At 39.3% G+C, this 17,463-nt stretch overlaps 2 protein-coding genes across 2 annotated transcripts in view; both read right to left on the reverse strand.

Moving 5' to 3' along the window:
- Positions 1 to 5,732, reverse strand: part of LOC144638147 (HAUS augmin-like complex subunit 3) — a 30,035-nt gene extending 24,303 nt beyond the window's left edge. Inside the window, exons 1-7 of the mRNA XM_078497341.1 lie at positions 5,395 to 5,732; positions 4,166 to 4,205; positions 3,675 to 3,745; positions 2,751 to 2,834; positions 1,811 to 1,922; positions 1,248 to 1,317; positions 530 to 642 (exon numbers count right to left, since the gene is read on the reverse strand). Of these exons, the coding sequence (XP_078353467.1) occupies positions 530 to 642; positions 1,248 to 1,317; positions 1,811 to 1,922; positions 2,751 to 2,834; positions 3,675 to 3,745; positions 4,166 to 4,205; positions 5,395 to 5,573 (669 nt within the window). The 5' untranslated portion in view covers positions 5,574 to 5,732. The remainder of the gene's footprint in view (positions 1 to 529; positions 643 to 1,247; positions 1,318 to 1,810; positions 1,923 to 2,750; positions 2,835 to 3,674; positions 3,746 to 4,165; positions 4,206 to 5,394) is intronic.
- A 1,613-nt stretch (positions 5,733 to 7,345) lies between these two features.
- LOC144638257 (short-chain dehydrogenase/reductase family 9C member 7-like) lies at positions 7,346 to 11,917 on the reverse strand. Its single transcript, XM_078497476.1, has 4 exons — positions 11,554 to 11,917; positions 9,580 to 9,762; positions 8,382 to 8,621; positions 7,346 to 7,710 (listed from the first exon to the last, which is right to left on the reverse strand). Exons 1-4 carry the CDS (start codon positions 11,870 to 11,872, stop codon positions 7,490 to 7,492), a joined length of 963 nt encoding a protein of 320 aa, XP_078353602.1. The 5' UTR covers positions 11,873 to 11,917; the 3' UTR covers positions 7,346 to 7,489.
- Between the last annotated feature and the right edge of the window lie 5,546 nt (positions 11,918 to 17,463).

The raw sequence follows: 17,463 nt of genomic DNA on the forward strand, positions 1-17,463 counted from the left end.
TTTTTTACCATTTCCACGCCTGCTTTCCCGATTTTTTTTGTTAGTTTTAACCATGCTTTGCATAAAGATTGCAGCTTTCTTTTTTCTTAAGTTTTCTGGGATTAAACGTCTTTTTTTGCAACTCGTTTCGCGTGCGAGCCCCGCACACAAGAGGGCTGGCCTTGCGGGCCCCACACACATGAGAGTTTTGGCATTGCGACCCCCACACACATGAGAGTTACCGGTTGTGGACACAACTTGCAAAAAATAGCGAGGCGAGACTGGCGAGCCAGCGAGCCAGGCGAGCCCGAGCGGTTTTTTGCAAGTTGTGCCACAACCGGTAACTCTCATGTGTGTACAGTTACCAATGGAAACAGAGAAGTTTGCCCTTGACAACAATGCCGTTGTTATGTTGAAACCTCGTCACCAAACTTTGTTCGCGTCGCACTCAACTGGAAATCGTAGTAGGCCACTGTGCCTCCTGTAACATCCTACACTAATGTAAAAATATTAATTCAATTAGTTTAGGAATTGTTTTTTAAACATGTACCTCAAAGAACTGTTTTCTTGTGTATGCAGTAAGTTCTCCAGTAAACTTTTCCTCTGATGTGTAGTAATTATCATAGGGCAGTTGGGACAAAAATGATGTAGAATTGCCTGCTCCTGCAAAAATGCAAATAACTATTTAAAGAGGGCCTATTATCGGGGTGGTACAGTCTACAAACCCAGGGATGTTGCTAAGGGCCGGCTGCCGGCTAATTTCACCGGCTGAAAGAGAACTTAAATCCGGCTGAAATTTGACATGAAAACAAAGACTTAGATAAACTTTTGAGGCCAGAAAAGCCGGTTGGGCTTGTTAAAGACCCGGCTTAGCGTTTTCTTAGGTACACCCCTGCAAACCGCCATATGTTGTTCTTCTTAGACTCCAAAAGACCAAAACCACCATAACTTCTTAACTGTAAACTGCCAGATAAATATGAAATGTACCTCTTGCAGTTAATGTTTGATCTCAGTTAATTTTTTTATTTTCACTAGTTAGTTTTTTCTAACTATTTTTTTTGATACTGTGAATATTCGGACGCTAAAATTTTTTGGATGATTTTATTTTTGGACACTTTGTTCAAAAATTGAAATCGTCCCAAATTTTTTGCAAGTTATGTATTCAGCCATTCAGTTTTATCCATTCAAATGGCTCAGTGAGCTGTAGTGACCAGATGATTGTACAGTACGCTAAACACACATCTAGAAAAGTTTATCTACAGTTGTACCTTCTTGTCCTGCATATAATGCTATCATCTCAGAAACTGATCGTTGCAACTGCTCTAAAGCAGAGTTCATCTAGGAAAGAAAGACAATAGTAATATTTATTTATTATTTAAGGGATAGTGTCACCATGATTCAGTGCTACTTGAAAATGCATTGAAGGCGTTGGTATTAATTGGAAATCCATTAATAGTGGCCTGGCCTTTCTAAAAGGTATTGTACTCATCATGAAAATGTTTAAAGGTGGTTTGGCTACGGGCAGATAGGACAGTAGTGGCCTAAAACTTGTCATGCAGGCCACGTTTCAAGTTTGATGATTTGCCCCAGGATGGGGTAGGGGGCAATCCAAAGGAATTTGACTTTGCATAGCTCTACCTAGGTAGGGATTTTGACATCCACAACAGTCCCCTTGGCCAAAAAATTTGACTCAGTCCCCATTTCGAAAAGTGGAGAGGGCTTGCCAAAGGTTGTGAATTTGACTCTCAATGGAGACACAAGGGTGGGAAATTGACATTTGAAAAAATGACAGGTGCATACAATGTAAATTCCTGATACACTGCAATCTCACCAGTGTATTGTCAGCTTGGCTGGACTCAAGGCTGGCTTTGTATTTTTGTTTATGTTCCTGAATCACGGCACTCAGTTTTGAAAGCTTGTGAGTCAAGCCTGTATGATGAAGACTGACATAATACAAAACAAACACAACATTAGACCAAGATCTCTATATGATGTTCAATCATGTAGTTATTTCCTGGAGATTACCAAATTATTCAACAATACTTTACAAAATGTACAAGTGAGAAGTTTATAATGGGTCTAAATTAAAAGGACACCCAAAACTAGCTTAAACATACACAGAATATTATTTTTATGAAGGAGGCAATTGGGAAATATTGACAACTACTGTTTTTAGAGTATGAAAAGCCCAAATAATTTGTTTGCAAACACAATAAATCTGTTGCAGTTAATTTTTGATCTCAGTTTTTATTTTTTTTATTTTTTATCAACTAGTTAAATATTTTTTTCTACCTAGTTGATTTTTTGTATACTAGGTAAATAATAGGGTCAGGGTAAGGGTAAGGGTTTAATAGAATCATACAGTAGAACCTTGATACAACGATGGGTCAAGGGACTGGCAAAATTTGTTTGCTATAACAAGGTACTATCTCATACATTTTACTATTACTGGGGCGAAGAATGTTGTTCGTTATATCAAGAACTTCGCTATATAAAGGTTTGTTAAATCGAGGTTCCACTGTATTTTTAAAAAAATAGTGGTTCACCCAATGTTTCCTACATGGCAAAGTGGATAAGGGGTTGGACAGCATGGTTAACAGAGATCAAAAATAAACTGCAACGAGTATAAAATAGAACTTTTGTTATTAATAGCACTTGGGAAAAAAGTGCAAAAGTTTAAAAATATTTGTCAAGGGAAATTTATCATCCCACCCTCCCAAGATTAAGAAATAATGGTCAATCCCTAATCATGGTTAACAAGTTAACTGCACCTTAATTTATTCCTTTGTGAGACTATCTTTTGAAGTCTTTGTTTCATCAGTTGTACCTCCTTCCCTAAAGAGTCCACTTCATTTCTGACAAAATATCAATAATAATTATACAACCTACATTACATTATATTAAATAATTGATTCCAAGGGTGAAAAAAATGTTATTTCTCCTCATAGCATACAGTGGACATGCAAGGAGGTATAAATAAACTTTACTAAAACATAGGATCCCATCCATACAGAAACCCAAAGATTTTTGAAACGCTAATTTTCATCCAAAAATAAGCCCCCCCCCCCCCATCTAGGAGCCTTCCTAAAGATACACTGTAAGTCCACCTGAAAGGGAATATTGTACATTGTATATATCTTATTATCCATTCCCCTTAGGGCTTTTCAGGGATAATTTACAACACTGGTTGGGGGACTTTGCCAGGTTGCCTATGGTGCAGTTTACAAGTAATGAAGAAATGAGTAATGATGCCCCCTATGTGAGTGTGAGATTGAGATAGACCACTACACTGTGGACTACGTCCCCTACGCTTTACGAAAAGAGTGTGGGTTCTTTAAACGTCCCACAGAATTTACTACATGTGCAAGGCTTGTGAGAAGGGGCCTACGGTTTATCGTCCCTATCTGAGAAAACTAGAATATCTAACCATTTGCAGATGTCATTGCAAAGGCAGCATATTCCCCTCAGTTATTTTAAGACCCTGAGGGTTGGTCTGGCCTGGGACTCCAACCTGAGACCTCCTGCTTGGTAGTCAGGCACTCTAGCAACTGCACTAACTGGTCGATGGTATGTAATATAAATATTGAAAATATAGGCAAATAGCAATGGGATAAGCAAATATAAGCCCAGAACTCATTTTCAGAATTTTACTGAGTGTAAATTTTGACTTAAATATAATTTACAATGTAAAGTACCTTAGGGTTTCACTAGAGAATTCTTCTTCTTCATTCAATAACATTGACAGGGTCTTCTCAACTTGATCATTCTACAGAAACCCGCAAATGTGTGTTAAATACATGCAGACAGGAATTCTTGTTGGAGAGTTTTAAAGGGTTCTTTCCCCACCTCCCTTTTAAAGAATCTTGTATAGTAAAAGTAAATGAAACACCCATAGCATTACCAAAACATGTAGAATACAAGATGTCTCTTTCTTCTCCTAATATGCGACGCCAAAATACAAATGCAAATCGTGATTGAGTAGTGAGCTGCGAGCAGTAAAGGTGCCCCAATTCCTGCCTCTTTTCCCCTCACTGTAAAAATTTAAATATTCTGGTTGCACATAGGATTTCAGGAATGAAAACCGACTGCTGGCAGTCTAGAAAACAGACTTTAAATCACTAAATTATGACCAGCACCCCCCAGCCTCCAAGGAATCAGAAACTCATGCACATAATGTATGACTTACCTCAAGAATATGAGCTCCAGAAGAAAGGAGTTCATCATATCTGAAAAATGACAAACTCATGGTGGGTAAAATAAGTTTACATAACAAAGTTATATGTTTCTAAAGAAACTGTTATGCTGCATCAGCAGGCAAGTGATTATCAACTAGAAGAAAAAGGTAAACAAACAGCTATAGCGAAATTTAGAAAAGCTGCTGTTTAGCCCTTTGCTGGAGCAAAGTGCTTCAGTGAAGGGCTAATGCTTGAAACGTCAGCTTTTCAAAATTGCTAGGGCGGTTTGTTTACCTTTATACGTCATCTTCCAGTATATAATCAGCTAAGTCCTACATAACATAACATCACACCACATATATTTACCCTCGGATTTGAAGAGGAGTTTTATATAGCTAATATTTCCGAGCATTTCAACAGTACCCACAGCACAACGGGCAATGACCAGACCACAACAACGGGAACTCCATGCCCTACTCTTTACGATAAGTGTGTGGGTTCTTTTACGGCCCCTGCTAACCATGACACTGAAGATGCAGGAGACCTGGCCTACGGTTTATCGCCTTAATCCAAGAAGACTTGAATATTTAACCATTTGCAGATGTCATCGCAAAGGCAGCATATTCTCCTCAGTTAATTTTAAGACCCTGAGTGTTGGTCCAGTCTGCGACTTGAAACCTGAGACCTCTCGCATGGCAGGCCGGCGCTCAACCAACTGAGCTAATGGGTTGCTCTCTGTTTTGCCTGTGCCTACGCTTTTGCTTATCTCCCAAGTGTAAACCTGTCTTAAGTAACTTTATTTTCTGTGTCAAAAATAAAAGACTAGCCAAAGGTAAAAAAATCCTTTTTCTAATAGAGGACACACAAAAGAATAAGTATTAGGGGGTCTGTAATATAAATGTAGGAAAAGGCAGGGTAAAGAAAGTATTTTTGGTAGAGTATTTAATAACGACCACTCTTAACTAGAAATCTTATTTTAAGAACAAATTTCTCAAAACAGTTCGCGAATTAAGGACCTTTGTTCTTAAATAAAAAAACGATCACTTGATTTAAGACAAAGGTCCTTAATTCGCGATTTGTTTTGAGAAATTTGTTCTTAAAAATAAGATTTCTAGTTTAAGAGTGGACGTTTGTGATGGCAAGTTTGAAACAGTCATTCATAGTATCCCCCTGACATTAAGCCGACAAATTAACAAGCTATTAACAAGCTAGACTGTTAATGAATGTACACTTAACCTACCTCTTTAAATCTTCGACAGACACAACGTTAGATTCGTGGATGTTCTCACACAGCCATTCCAAAAATGGAACCAGTGACTCGCAGTCAAAAAGCCATTCCAGAGTATCTTCTTCGAACTCTTTCGCCTTCGGATAGCCAATTCGTGATAACACACGCAGAATTCTTCCTCCCTGATTCATTGTTTTGTAAAATGAATCACTTTAAACATGTCAGAAAGTCAAGAAGAGAAGAAACAGAAGAAAACTACACTGGTCGCTGTTTACGGAGCCTCGCGACCGCCATTTTGGGTTTCCCGCGCAAGACGACTGCGCATGACGGTAAGTAATAGTTACCAGGCCAGCTGGAAAATTGCACGGACGATGGGCAAACTAGTTTGTGTGAGGCAATCAGGCAAATACATATAGTTGATATGCTTCTGGCAAATACTAAACCAGCTTATTTTATCCAGCTCGCTCAGTCATAGGCAGCGGATCAGGAGGGCAGTGACGGCAGTGGGGCTGTAGCCCCCCCCCCCCAACGATAACATTTTTGGGGGAGGGGGGGGGGGACTGAGCCCCCTTACGTATTGGTGCCGAAAATATCGCGAACGCAGCGTAATATAAAATTGTCGAAATATGCCGTCTCTTGAGTGAGTTCAAACATCTTCGAAACTTTCTTGGACGTCTTCCGGAAACTTCGGTTATCTTCGGAAAAGTTCAAAAAATGATCGGAAACATTTGTATGGCCTTTGATCAACAATCGGAGAATCTCCGGAAATCTCTTGTCTAGAAACTGCTCAAAAAAACAAAAAAGTTGCTAGAACGGAAAAAAGTTGCTCTTTGGATAATTGTTTCCAGCCTCGTAATTTTCGCAAAGCAATAATTCATCGAAATCACTTCAAATTGGTTCAAGGAGCTGGCAAACAACAAAGAACACGACACAGCAACAGTGTAAGGCAACTTTATTCATAAAACATTTGATTTTATACCTCCTGAAACAAAATTGTTCTATTCCCATAAAAAACCTTATAAAGTCTTGTGGCTCTTGTCGTTAGCTTAAGCTGCCTGTGACCGCACAAGAAATTACATAATAAAGAATTTTTCTTTGTCCCATGCTCGTGTCATGTAGAACATCTTATCTTTATTATTTATTACCGAGCTTAAAATTTACCATCTTTATTATTTACTACAAAACTTGATGAATTCGACATTGCTGATCCTAGCAGTATGCAGGAAGGACGCGTGTCACATATCAACCTAGCTAAATGGCCCAGCTCACAACGAGTCTCTCGTAGCTCAGTTGGTTAGAGCGCCCAACCGGTATTCTGGGAGGCCATGGGTTCGATTCCCGTCGGGGACTCAGAATTTTTCTTTGTCCCATGCTCGTGTCATGTAGAACATCTTATCTTTATTAAGAAATTACATGTTTGACGTTTCTTGGCTTAATCTGGGATGCAGTAGCATGCAGCCAAGGCTCACTAAACGAGACTTAGTGTAATGTAACGATTTACCCAAATGTTTAAACAAATAAACAACAAACAACAAACGATATTACGAAGAAAGACTTTTGCAGTTTCATATCTATACCACAAACTAGGAGCTGCTGTACTGCATTATTTGAGGTTCTCAATAGGGTTAACCGTCAGTCGTCAAACGGCCAAAAAATTTAACCATCAACCGTCAAAAAGGGTAATTTTCCGTTAAACGTCAAAAAGCAGTTATTATTAACCGTCAAAACGGTTTTAAAGTCTTTAGTATATCAATGATTTACTGCAATGACAAAAATAATAGGCCATTTCCGAGTTATCCTATGTCTCTGTTTCAAAACGAGTCTATATGTGCATGCGAAACCATTCATATGAAAATTAGTTTCACCTACAGTTCCATTTTCATGCAAATAAAAATCATTTTCATTTGAATGGTTTCGCACGTAGACTCGTTTTAAAACAGAGGCAAAGAGTAACTCGGAAATGGCCTATTAGAAGTCTTGAAAAATTTTTACTTGAAAAAACAACCAAAAAAACACAACCTCCAGAACTTTCGATAACCGTAAACCGTTAAAAGCCCTAAAATTCAACCATCAACCGTCAGATCAGTCCTCCCCCATTGAGACCCTCTTATTTGCCTCCCAATGGCACTATGTTTCTAAAAAGCACGCGTGTGACATAAAAGTCTGTCACGACGGTTGGTAACCACGCCAACGATGCGAAGAAAAACTGGGCATCCAATCCAACTAAATAGCGGTCACGTGGTGTCTGTGACGTCAGCGCATCGACTACAGCGTCAACAACTTGATACGTATGTGGGGAAGATGTAAAACCATTAAAGAAAGAAATACCTGCAACAAGTAACAGCAAATATTACCGGTAATAACTTGGTGTTAAAAAGGGTGTACAGTGGGTTTCGCTTTATTTGGTGATAATTGCATGCTTGTTCTCTAATTCTCCCCAGCACCTCATCGCCTCAGTTGTAGAACTAACTATAGGCACTGGGAACTAGTTTGCATGACACTGAAAGCGGAACCAGGATGCAATATGATGCAAACGGGAATTTTAAGGGGGGGGGGGGGGTGACACTTAACTACAAGATGGTTGTTATGGATGGCTTCTAACCGTCATATCTTGGGCTCCCTTAGTATCCTGGGTTTAGTTTTTGGTCACGTTTGTTCTATTGGAGGTTGCCTTCATTTTCGTCAGTCATGACCATATTTGGTAAGTCACGTGACCAGAACACAAAAACCCTGAAACTCACACAGCTTACGTTTTCCTCCGTTGATATCAACACCACGGGTAGAGTGCATTTAGAGGCAAAATCTGTAGCATGGATTTGTTGAAATTTACATTATTTTTAAAGCTATGATGCAACAAAAACTTTATGACGTCATAGTTTTTTCAGTAACGTGAATTTCAACAAATCCATGCTACAGATTTTGCTTCTAAATGCACTCTGACAGTGACAGTAGTGGTAATGGTAGTGGTAGTGGTAGTAAAAAAGGAATGGATAACATACACTTTTCCAAGTATTCTTCTCCATATTCTTTCTTCAGCTCCTCACTCAAACTATCCCAGGCTTGTCTTAGTTGCCTTTCCCTCGCAGCAGCGTCATTCATTGAGGTTTTGAATGATCCTGGTTCCATGATGCTCACTTTTATTCCCCACGGATGCATTTCTCGTCTAAGAGCATCCGAAAACGCTTCCACGCCATATTTGCTAACGGAATACGGTCCGAAGAAGTTAGTAGAAAGTCGACCTGTTGACGAAAGCAAATCAATCTCCGGCTTTTCCTCTCATTTGGACAGTTTGGCAGTCTTGTACTTAGTATACAGTGGAACCCCGATATAACGATCCTCGATATAACGATATTCCCGATCAAGAACGATGAGAATTTAGCGGACCGAACATAAAATCCTCCCGATATAACGATATTATTAGTACACAGTCACCATTTATTTGCAAAACATTACATTTCAGTTATTGAGTGATCTGCAACGTTTCTGACAACAGCTTTGCACGATGATATACGAAAATGATACTTTGATCTAAGCCTATTTATCAAAATTATTCTCTTTATCTTCCTATAATATGCAGTAAAAAGTACTTGTTAGGTTTAACCCGATATAACGATATTTTCGGTTATTTCACGGCCATATCGTTATATCGGGAGTTTCTATATACAGTGGAACCCCGATATAACGATCCTCGATATAACGATATTCCCGATATAACGATGCTGTATGTTCTATGTCCCGACAAAAGTTACATTAAAATGTATGGGACGGAACCCCGATATAACGATTCTACGATATTATTTTACTGCTCCCTTGGCATATCGTTATATCGGGGTTCCAGATATTCGAAACCCTCTGCATGTTAGTACTGCTTTTGAGGTCTAACAAAGTCAAAATTACCCCACCAACGCGTAGAAAGGCTCCTTAAAAGTGTCATTTTGAAGAACAAAATAGAAAGTTTCTTTTCCAGAGAGACAACAAACGCTTTTATTCTTTACTTTACATTGAACAGGGATTACAGACCGATAAGCCGGATCTGTAGCAACGATCTGGATCAGAAAAGGAGCTTAAATATTTAAGGCAAGATAAAAAAAACTCAGTCATTTCTCTGCCGTGAGGATCAGTTTGATGTTTTCAACTGATTCTCTTGTAGCAACTATAAAACTAAAAGCAATCAGTTTCCTTTTATCCCTTTCTTACCAGCAACACTTGCAAAGTTTACAACTCGTCCCCGGCTCTTTTTTACCAACGGTAGAAAGGTTTTAGTAACGTCAATCATTCCCCACAGATTTACGTCCGCGATGCGTTTAAAGAGGTTCAGCGGCGCCCATTCGATAGGACGTGCACCAACAATTCCAGCGTTGTTCACCAGGCCCCACAATCCTGTGGGTTAGAGGGAAAGTAGTGTATATCAGTTAAGGTCATTGCCCTGTATTGCATTGCGCATCCTTACTGCGCAGAATTTTACGCGTAATTAGCGCGCGCGCGCGCGAACATCAACAAAATGGCGGCTTTTTTCTATGCGGCCTTGTCCGCGAGAGAAGTAAATTTTCACTTTCTCCAAAACGAGCCTGGTGACCTATCAATTTTTTCTCATATTTTTGGTGTAGCGATCAAATTCTTTCTGTAAAATGAAAACCGATCAATTCATGTGTTTGAAAAATAAATTATCGCTAAAAAAGTGTACTTTGCCAGTACTCGCAGAGGAATTATAAAGGAATTATATGGAATATACATGGTCTTCCTGCTCCTAAACGAATCTGGTGACCCCCCTTTTTTATTTCAAAATTTAACTTCCCTTAAACTAATAAACCAGTAGGCGAAGTTTGGTCAAAAAATTGTGTTCAGTTCTATTTCAGGGCAATGACCTTAAAGCGCGAACAAAAGTACAGTCAACTCTCTCTTAACGGACACCTGTATAAGGCGGACACCTCCATAAGACAGACACCTGGTGAACTGAGGTCCCTGCCGTTTTTCAGTCATGTTATTGTAACCAAACTCTCTCTAAGACGGACAACGGACACTTGAGAAGTGTTTTTTATCATCACTTTTATTAGTCAAAATACTTCCAAACTTCGTATCGACCTAAAGCAAAGTTAGTCAGCGTCCTTAGAATACGTAAACCAAGTTTACTAACCAAAACAAATGACGCCTTAATGGATCACTTTCTTGTATTTTTTCTTTCTTACGTGTATGGGCACTAAAGAGGTCGTTTTCTACTTACAGTATTACAGTTTGTAGATGCTCTCAACTTTTGCCTTTATTAATAACAAGCGAATACGGTCCTTTTATTATTTTAGTCTTGTTGCAGTATGCAAGGGTTTGTTGCATTGTGCAAAGCCAGCTTTATTTATCTCAAAACTACTGGTGACATGTTACCTCAACTCTCTGAAAAGCGGACAGCTCTATAAGACGGACAGTTGCGGCCGGTCCCGAAGGTGTCCGTCTTACAGAGAGTTGACTGTAATCTTTGTATGGAATAAATTACGAAGTACTTTCATTTCCATTATTTGATTGAAGTCTAACATTTGTTTTAGCATCAAATTATCTGCAGCTATTTGACAAATGTCCATTGACTTTGTGTGACGACTAGTGTGTTTAGTCCATACGGTTCATGGTTACAGTTTTATATAAAGGTAATTCCAGTAAATTGCATTGCGCATCCTTTCTGCGCATAATATTTGCGTGTTGTGGTTTGGGAGCAAAAGTGTCAGTCAGTCAGTCACGACACAAAAATTTTGTGTCGTGACTGACACTTTTGCTCCCAAATGCGAAAACTCAAGCTCAGTACTTCTTATATTTTTGGTCTCGCTAATACAAATGAGAAGATCTATGTAGCTTTAACTTGTTTAATTTCGTTTCCAAGTATTTCTTGCAGTTGATCAGGTACACAACACATGATTGATCAAGTCACGCGATGTAAATATTAATTAAACACAGACGAAGAAACAAAAAGACCTAAATTTCTTTTATATCGTTCTTTCATCAAACAATCAAACGAGAAATTTCGAATTTCAGTAAATTTTTCGTTCCAGGAACGATGTAAGCCTGTATTTGCAAGTCATGGTCAAGTGTTAAGATTTAAGGCGTTGATCTCGATTTATGGTAATTCTGTTTGCTTGAAAGAAACGGATTAAACCAAACCGTATAGAATAAAGATCTCAAAGAGTTTACCTGTGCCATAAGGAATCATCCTATTCACCTCTTTGCAAACGTCATCTATCTGCTTTGATTTTGTAACATCCATCTGGAATGTTTTAAGTTTGTCGCTCGTCGCGGATTTCAAACTCTCTTCTCCTTCCTTTGTTAAACAAGTCGCTATCACGTGAACTTCCATCTCGTCCAGTCGAATGGCGGTTTCTCGACCAAAACCGGAGTCGCAGCCCGTTATAAGAACATATTTGTCTTTAACATCAAGTTTTAATCGTGGAATCAGTCTTTTTATAAGATAAATTGCAAGAAAACCGACTAGAACGGGAATGAACCACGACATGGCTTTGTTAGTGTAGCTCTCAAGTTGACAACTAGTTTGTCACGCAACCGTACTCACGAAACCACGTGATTGCTAGTCAAGGTTCCAGACCCCTTTCAAAACAATATATACCGTATTTTCTCGATTAGACGCCCCCGGCGTTTATTACAAACTTGACCTGATGGACCCGGCGTTTATTTGACTCCTGCAGCTTATTCAAGCCTGTATTTCATTTAACAACGGTTTTTATTCGTTATTTTTGACAAAACTGTATCTGGCTCATAATATTGATTCAGGGTGCGTTTCTTTGGGAAAAATCCAAATCCGGATTCTTGATCCAAAAACGGATTTTGCGTTTCTTTACCTATATCCGAAAATGGATTAATCTTGGATCAATGATCTGAAGAATCCACACTTCGAGTGGATACATCAGATCATATCTGAATCCGGATTTTTAGGATTCATGATCCGTGCGTTTCTTTGGGAAAGGATTCGAAAAAAGTACCTTGGCCCAGCGGTCTTTGCTGTGAAAATACAGGTTCGCTCTTTGCAAACACTGCCATACGGAAAGTTTTAGGCGGTTATTTCGATCAAAATACAAAAATATTTCATGATAAAAGGAAACGGTAGCTTCAGATAGGTATGTAGTATCATTTTAAACGGGATACAGGTTTTCTAGAACAGCCACTGTGTGCCTACGGAAGTTGTATCCTTTTGAAATTGTCACGAGTGAATTTTGCACTGATCATTTCGCAATCATTCTTCGCGCTCAGATGCTTTCTCGCCACATTGTGCTTAACGCTAAAGAAGATCTACTTCGACGTGTGGTTTTTGTAAAAGATTTTGTATGCTTAAATTATTTTAGCTAGGATACATTCGACGAAAAATAAATTTGTGCTGATATTTTATGTTTTGTGCGAAATGTGTTTACGGGGTTGTCATGGCAAAAATCCGTTTTCGGATTCTTCGTTTCTTTGGGAGCAAAGTATCCGTGTGATCTGAGATCAATGATCCAATTTTGGATTTTCCCAAAGAAACGCACCCTCAGTTTATGCAGGAGCCTATGGGCTCCTAGGCTCGATTTCCAGCCGCTTTTCGGGAAAATGAGCCCGCGCTCCTCCTCCCTCTCTCGGGGAGGAACCAAGACCGGACTCGAGGAGGCGGCGGAAATCGAGCCTAATGGGCTCCTGGCTTATGATACTTTAAATAAATACCTTAGGGGCCTATTGGTAGGGCTTTCCACAAGTTGCTAGGCTACTTTTTGGCAACTTTTCATGATTCGAGCAACTTTCAGTTTCCCCTTCGAGCAACTTTCTTCCTCTCGAGCAACTTTTTGCATTTTTGAGCTTTTTGCACTTTAATCTTCTCGAAGTTTGCCCATCCATGCAGCTTTTTGACCTTTCTGTGTTTCTTTTGAGTTATTCTACAGTTTTAAGCCGTTATTGTGATATTTCAGTTAATTCTGTAACCGGTTGGTCAGTGCCGAAATGGTCTAAAATGGATGACATAGCCCCTTTAAGAATGTCTTTATTTTGGCCATTGTGAACCTCTGTCTCCAATGCTTTTTAAAGGCTGGTTCTCATATGATCGCCCCGATCGTAGACTTGCCTTGAGCGAAGACCTACGAAAAACAGTCATTTTGCCCCTAGATCCAACATAATTACAGCCTTCATGAAAGATTAAAACTCGTGGCCTCTTATCTTCTCAGTTATTGCAGTTTTACGGCGAAAAAAGGGAAACATTAACTAGAAAGATAGAACACGGGCGATCTAAGCGATCGTGATAGCCCCAATGGCCGCAGACGTTAGTGATCGTCTGTGTAATGTTTTCATATAATCGCCCCGATCGCAAAAAAACTTGGGCCCCCGAAAACTCTTTGAAGTGGAAGAGGCGATAGAAAAGATCAGGGTGATTATATGAGAACCATCCTTTAAATAGCCGTTCTGCAGCCGTTTCTGATACCTCTGATGGTAAACACTCTCCATGACGCATGCTTTCTGAGTTGAACTGCTTGCAAAATGCATTATAGTAAGTTTTGCATAAGGATCGGCACATGAACCAAAGCCGTTCCAAAGTCGAATTTCCCTGTCAAGCCAGGCGGGAAGAACGGCTGAGCCGTTCCAGAAATAAATTGCAATAGCTGTTCTTAAGTGATTCAGACACCAAACTTTTCATGTACCTTTAATTAACAATTAGACTACGAGCCCGAGTTTTCTATGAGCAAATAGTTTTAAGAACATCAAATTTCCAAGGGACAACTATCAGACCGATAGTTCCGAGACAGAAACACTTTATTGTCTTTATTGTTCACCACTAAATTTTCTTCCGCGCGCACATACAATTGCAAAAACAAGCATCGTGAATTATTTTTACTTTTGAGGATAAAAAAACTCAATTGAAAGCCGAAATTTAACAAACGAAACAGAACCAGACGAGAAACTCATTAAGTGCAATAAAATTTGGTTGTTTTTTTTTTGTTTGCAGGCAGCTTGTTTACAAAAAACAGTCACGGGCGGGCACTATCGATCCGGGCATTTTTCACGGGAGGGCACTATTTAACAATTAGACGGCGAGCTTGAGGTTTCTACCGGCTGATAGTTGGCGAGGGGCGCAGCCCCGAGTCAACTATCAAAAGCCGGTAGAAACCGAGAGCGAGCCGTCTAATTGGGTTTGCATAACCCACTGACCGATCTATTAAACTCAGAATATCGCTAGAATTGATTTATTGAAGGTTTTGATTGATAAAATTAAGCGCGCTGATAGTGCCCTCCGGCGGACGGGCACTATCCCGTCACGTGTTCAATTTAAACCAATCAGAATCGGAGAAAATTTAGTGGTGAACTATTACGGCGAATAGAAAACAGTGGGAGAACCAATCAGATTCACGGATTTCCAATAGAACACAGCTGAGTTTCTACTAATTCAAGATATTAGGTTCGACCCATAAAGATTTCGGCGTCTGAACGGGGCGTTATAAAGAGTGTAATTGTGTATATATTGTCAGCGATCATGATCATGAGTGAATTGTGAAAAAAAGCGAGGCTTACAGAATTTTAGCCAAATTTCAGGGGTCTCTCCGTGTCGAATTTTTCTTTGATACCTTCTCGGAGTCTCGATTTCATTTGAAAGGCTAAAAAAGTCTCGGGCTCGCAGAAAAGGTATCGGTCTTGCTGTCTCGCATTTACCATCCAACACCCTTCTCAGCAATACAGAGAATTTATGCCTTGGTCTAGACGCAAAAATATAAATAGAAGAACTTAATTAACCACATAAAAGCGTCAAAAGAAAGCTGAAATCTTACCAGGCGGCTATTCCGCTTTAGTAGAAGAAAAAAGAAAGAGAACGTAATACGGACCATTGTCATTGGCAAAGAATAGCAAAGAAGTCGAAAAGAAAAGATTTTTTCCACTTTTACTCCTAAGGGACAAATAACTCCACGTTCAAATCGACTTTATTGAGTAGAGCCCAGCATATTACACAAACATGCATGCACTTCGTATGCGACAATTTAACAAAATATACGCGTTAAATTTTTTCTTATGGTATTTTCGTTCGTTCTGACGACACGAATCGCTTTTTCTTTCGTCGGTAATAAAAAGCCGACATCAGCCGAAAACTAAACAAGCCATAAAAAGAAGCCGAACAATTCGTCGGTATAAGTCAGAAGATTATGCCGAAGTCATATCAACCGTGAAGGAAACAATAGAGTGCTCGAACACAAAAACACTTTACAAAACTGTATGATAAACACGAGTTGCGGTCACTTCGTTCCAAGGTCACTTCGTTCCACATCAGAATGTTTCAAAGAATTGTAAGATCGTTTTACTTTTGAAATGACGAAAATGTTAAGAAAATCTTTTTGCTCGATGAAAATGTAAAGAAGAACTCCCTGCGCCTTGCTGTTTTTTTTTTTTGTAATGTGTGCAATCTTGAGACTGAAATGATGTAATGTATATGAAATAATTGCCAACGAGACAGCCGAGCCAAGAGGCGAGGCTGTCGAGGCGGCAGAATCATAGAGCCGTGTGCGTATGAGTATAGGCAGAGAAAATCTTATGTTCTGCGTAAGGGACTTTTTTTTGACCATATTTGGGTGTAAGTAAACCCCATATTTGGGTTGTATTGTTCTTCCCAACTGGTTCCCAGTCTCTCACTCCTTGCTAGAGAGCAAATGAACAAAATGGCGTCCACGCGGCTCGCTGTTAAAGTTTTCAATATGGTCATTCATCCCTCTACCGATAAATACACCTTTAGAGAATTATAAATCGAAAGAGAATACCCTACAGAATATTCGACCGCCGAAAAAATGAACATCAAGGTCTTCAAAGTGATGAAATAATCTTTCGACTTTGGAGTCCTTTGATTTACGATCGAAGAGAGACATGAAAATCAAAAGCGGACTGTTGACTTCAAATAGAGTTTTCTTGACTTACGAGAATGCTGAAGTCGGGTAAATGCTTCCTTTTAGTGTTGATTGTGTTTATAGTAATTGTTTGACCGATGATTTATTCCAAATCAAGTACCGTTTATATTTTATTTGGCACGCATTTTCGCTCCGCGTAGGAATAACATCAATTCAAAGCGACGCTCACTAAAAAATTACTGCATGTCATACACACAAGACAGTCAAAAGTTTTTTTGCTTCTAACGGCAAATGTAATGTTAACTTGAATAACAATTTTGTCTCCAAATAATCCTTGACCGTTCAAGTTTTGTTTTCTGTTTAAATTTTTCAAGTTTTGCGTAACTGAACATGACACTTCGCATGCGAGACTGAAATATGACCCGTGCATTACTGTCTCTGATTTCTGCAAATTATTTTTAAAAAAGCATCTAAGCAGTTTTGATTTTGGGATTTGATTTATAAGAAGTTCTTGAAATGCAACTATCCCTTTTGTGGACGGAAACATTTAAACCATCGCGTGTTGTATTTAAAAAACAGTGATTACCGTATTTACTCGAATAAGCGCCGCGGCGCTTATTAAATTTTTCGCGCCTCAAGTGCGGCGCTTAATCGAGGGCGGCGCTTATTTGAGGGCGGCGCTTATTTAAAATTTGGACGCCATAAAGAATCTTATATTTTGTAGTTATCGAAAATAGCATCTTTTGATTGTCAGTATTCGTCTCTTGCTGAAGAGAGAAGAGGCGCTAGCTGTTCTGGCAAAGTTCGCGGCCTTCACACATTTACAGAACTGCGTTTTGTAAGAATGTTTGATAGAAAAACTAATGTGCGAGCGGTAAAACAATTACTTCGAACTACAAAACATCGCTTTTGATGAAAAGAAATCTTCAAGTTTGTTTTAGAGTTGCTATGTAGTGCTGTTTTTAGTTAAACGGAATTTCTCAAATAAGCGCCGCATCGGGACTGCGGCGCTTATTCGGGGGCGGCGCTTTTTAACTTTATTGTCCCAGATGCGGCGCTTATTCGGGGGCGGCGCTTATTCGAGTAAATACGGTAAACCTCATTTATTGCCTACATTTTGTGACATTTTAACGTTGAATTTATCAGGAGTTATATCAATCTGCGTAGCAGACATCTGTGTACGTTTTTTAGTGTGTTTAAAAGAGTGCGTGATTGCGAGAATACGGCGCCTGCTACGCAGGCTATCAAG

This window comes from Oculina patagonica, chromosome 14 (genome assembly GCF_052425735.1).
Source record: "Oculina patagonica isolate OP01 chromosome 14, crgOcupat, whole genome shotgun sequence".
Taxonomy (NCBI): Eukaryota; Metazoa; Cnidaria; class Anthozoa; order Scleractinia; family Oculinidae; genus Oculina; species Oculina patagonica.

What these genes read in the sequence shown, in the direction of transcription:
- LOC144638257 (XM_078497476.1), bottom strand. Translation starts at nt 11,872, where the DNA reads ATGTCGTGGTTCATTCCCGTTCTAGTCGGTTTTCTTGCAATTTATCTT. An exon ending in AAACTTTGCAAGTGTTGCTG is followed by an intron (nt 8,622 to 9,579) that starts GTAAGAAAGGGA and finishes TTTCGTCAACAG; the next exon opens with GTCGACTTTCTACTAACTTC. An exon ending in AGAAGAATACTTGGAAAAGT is followed by an intron (nt 7,711 to 8,381) that starts GTATGTTATCCA and finishes TACTTGTTGCAG; the next exon opens with GTATTTCTTTCTTTAATGGT.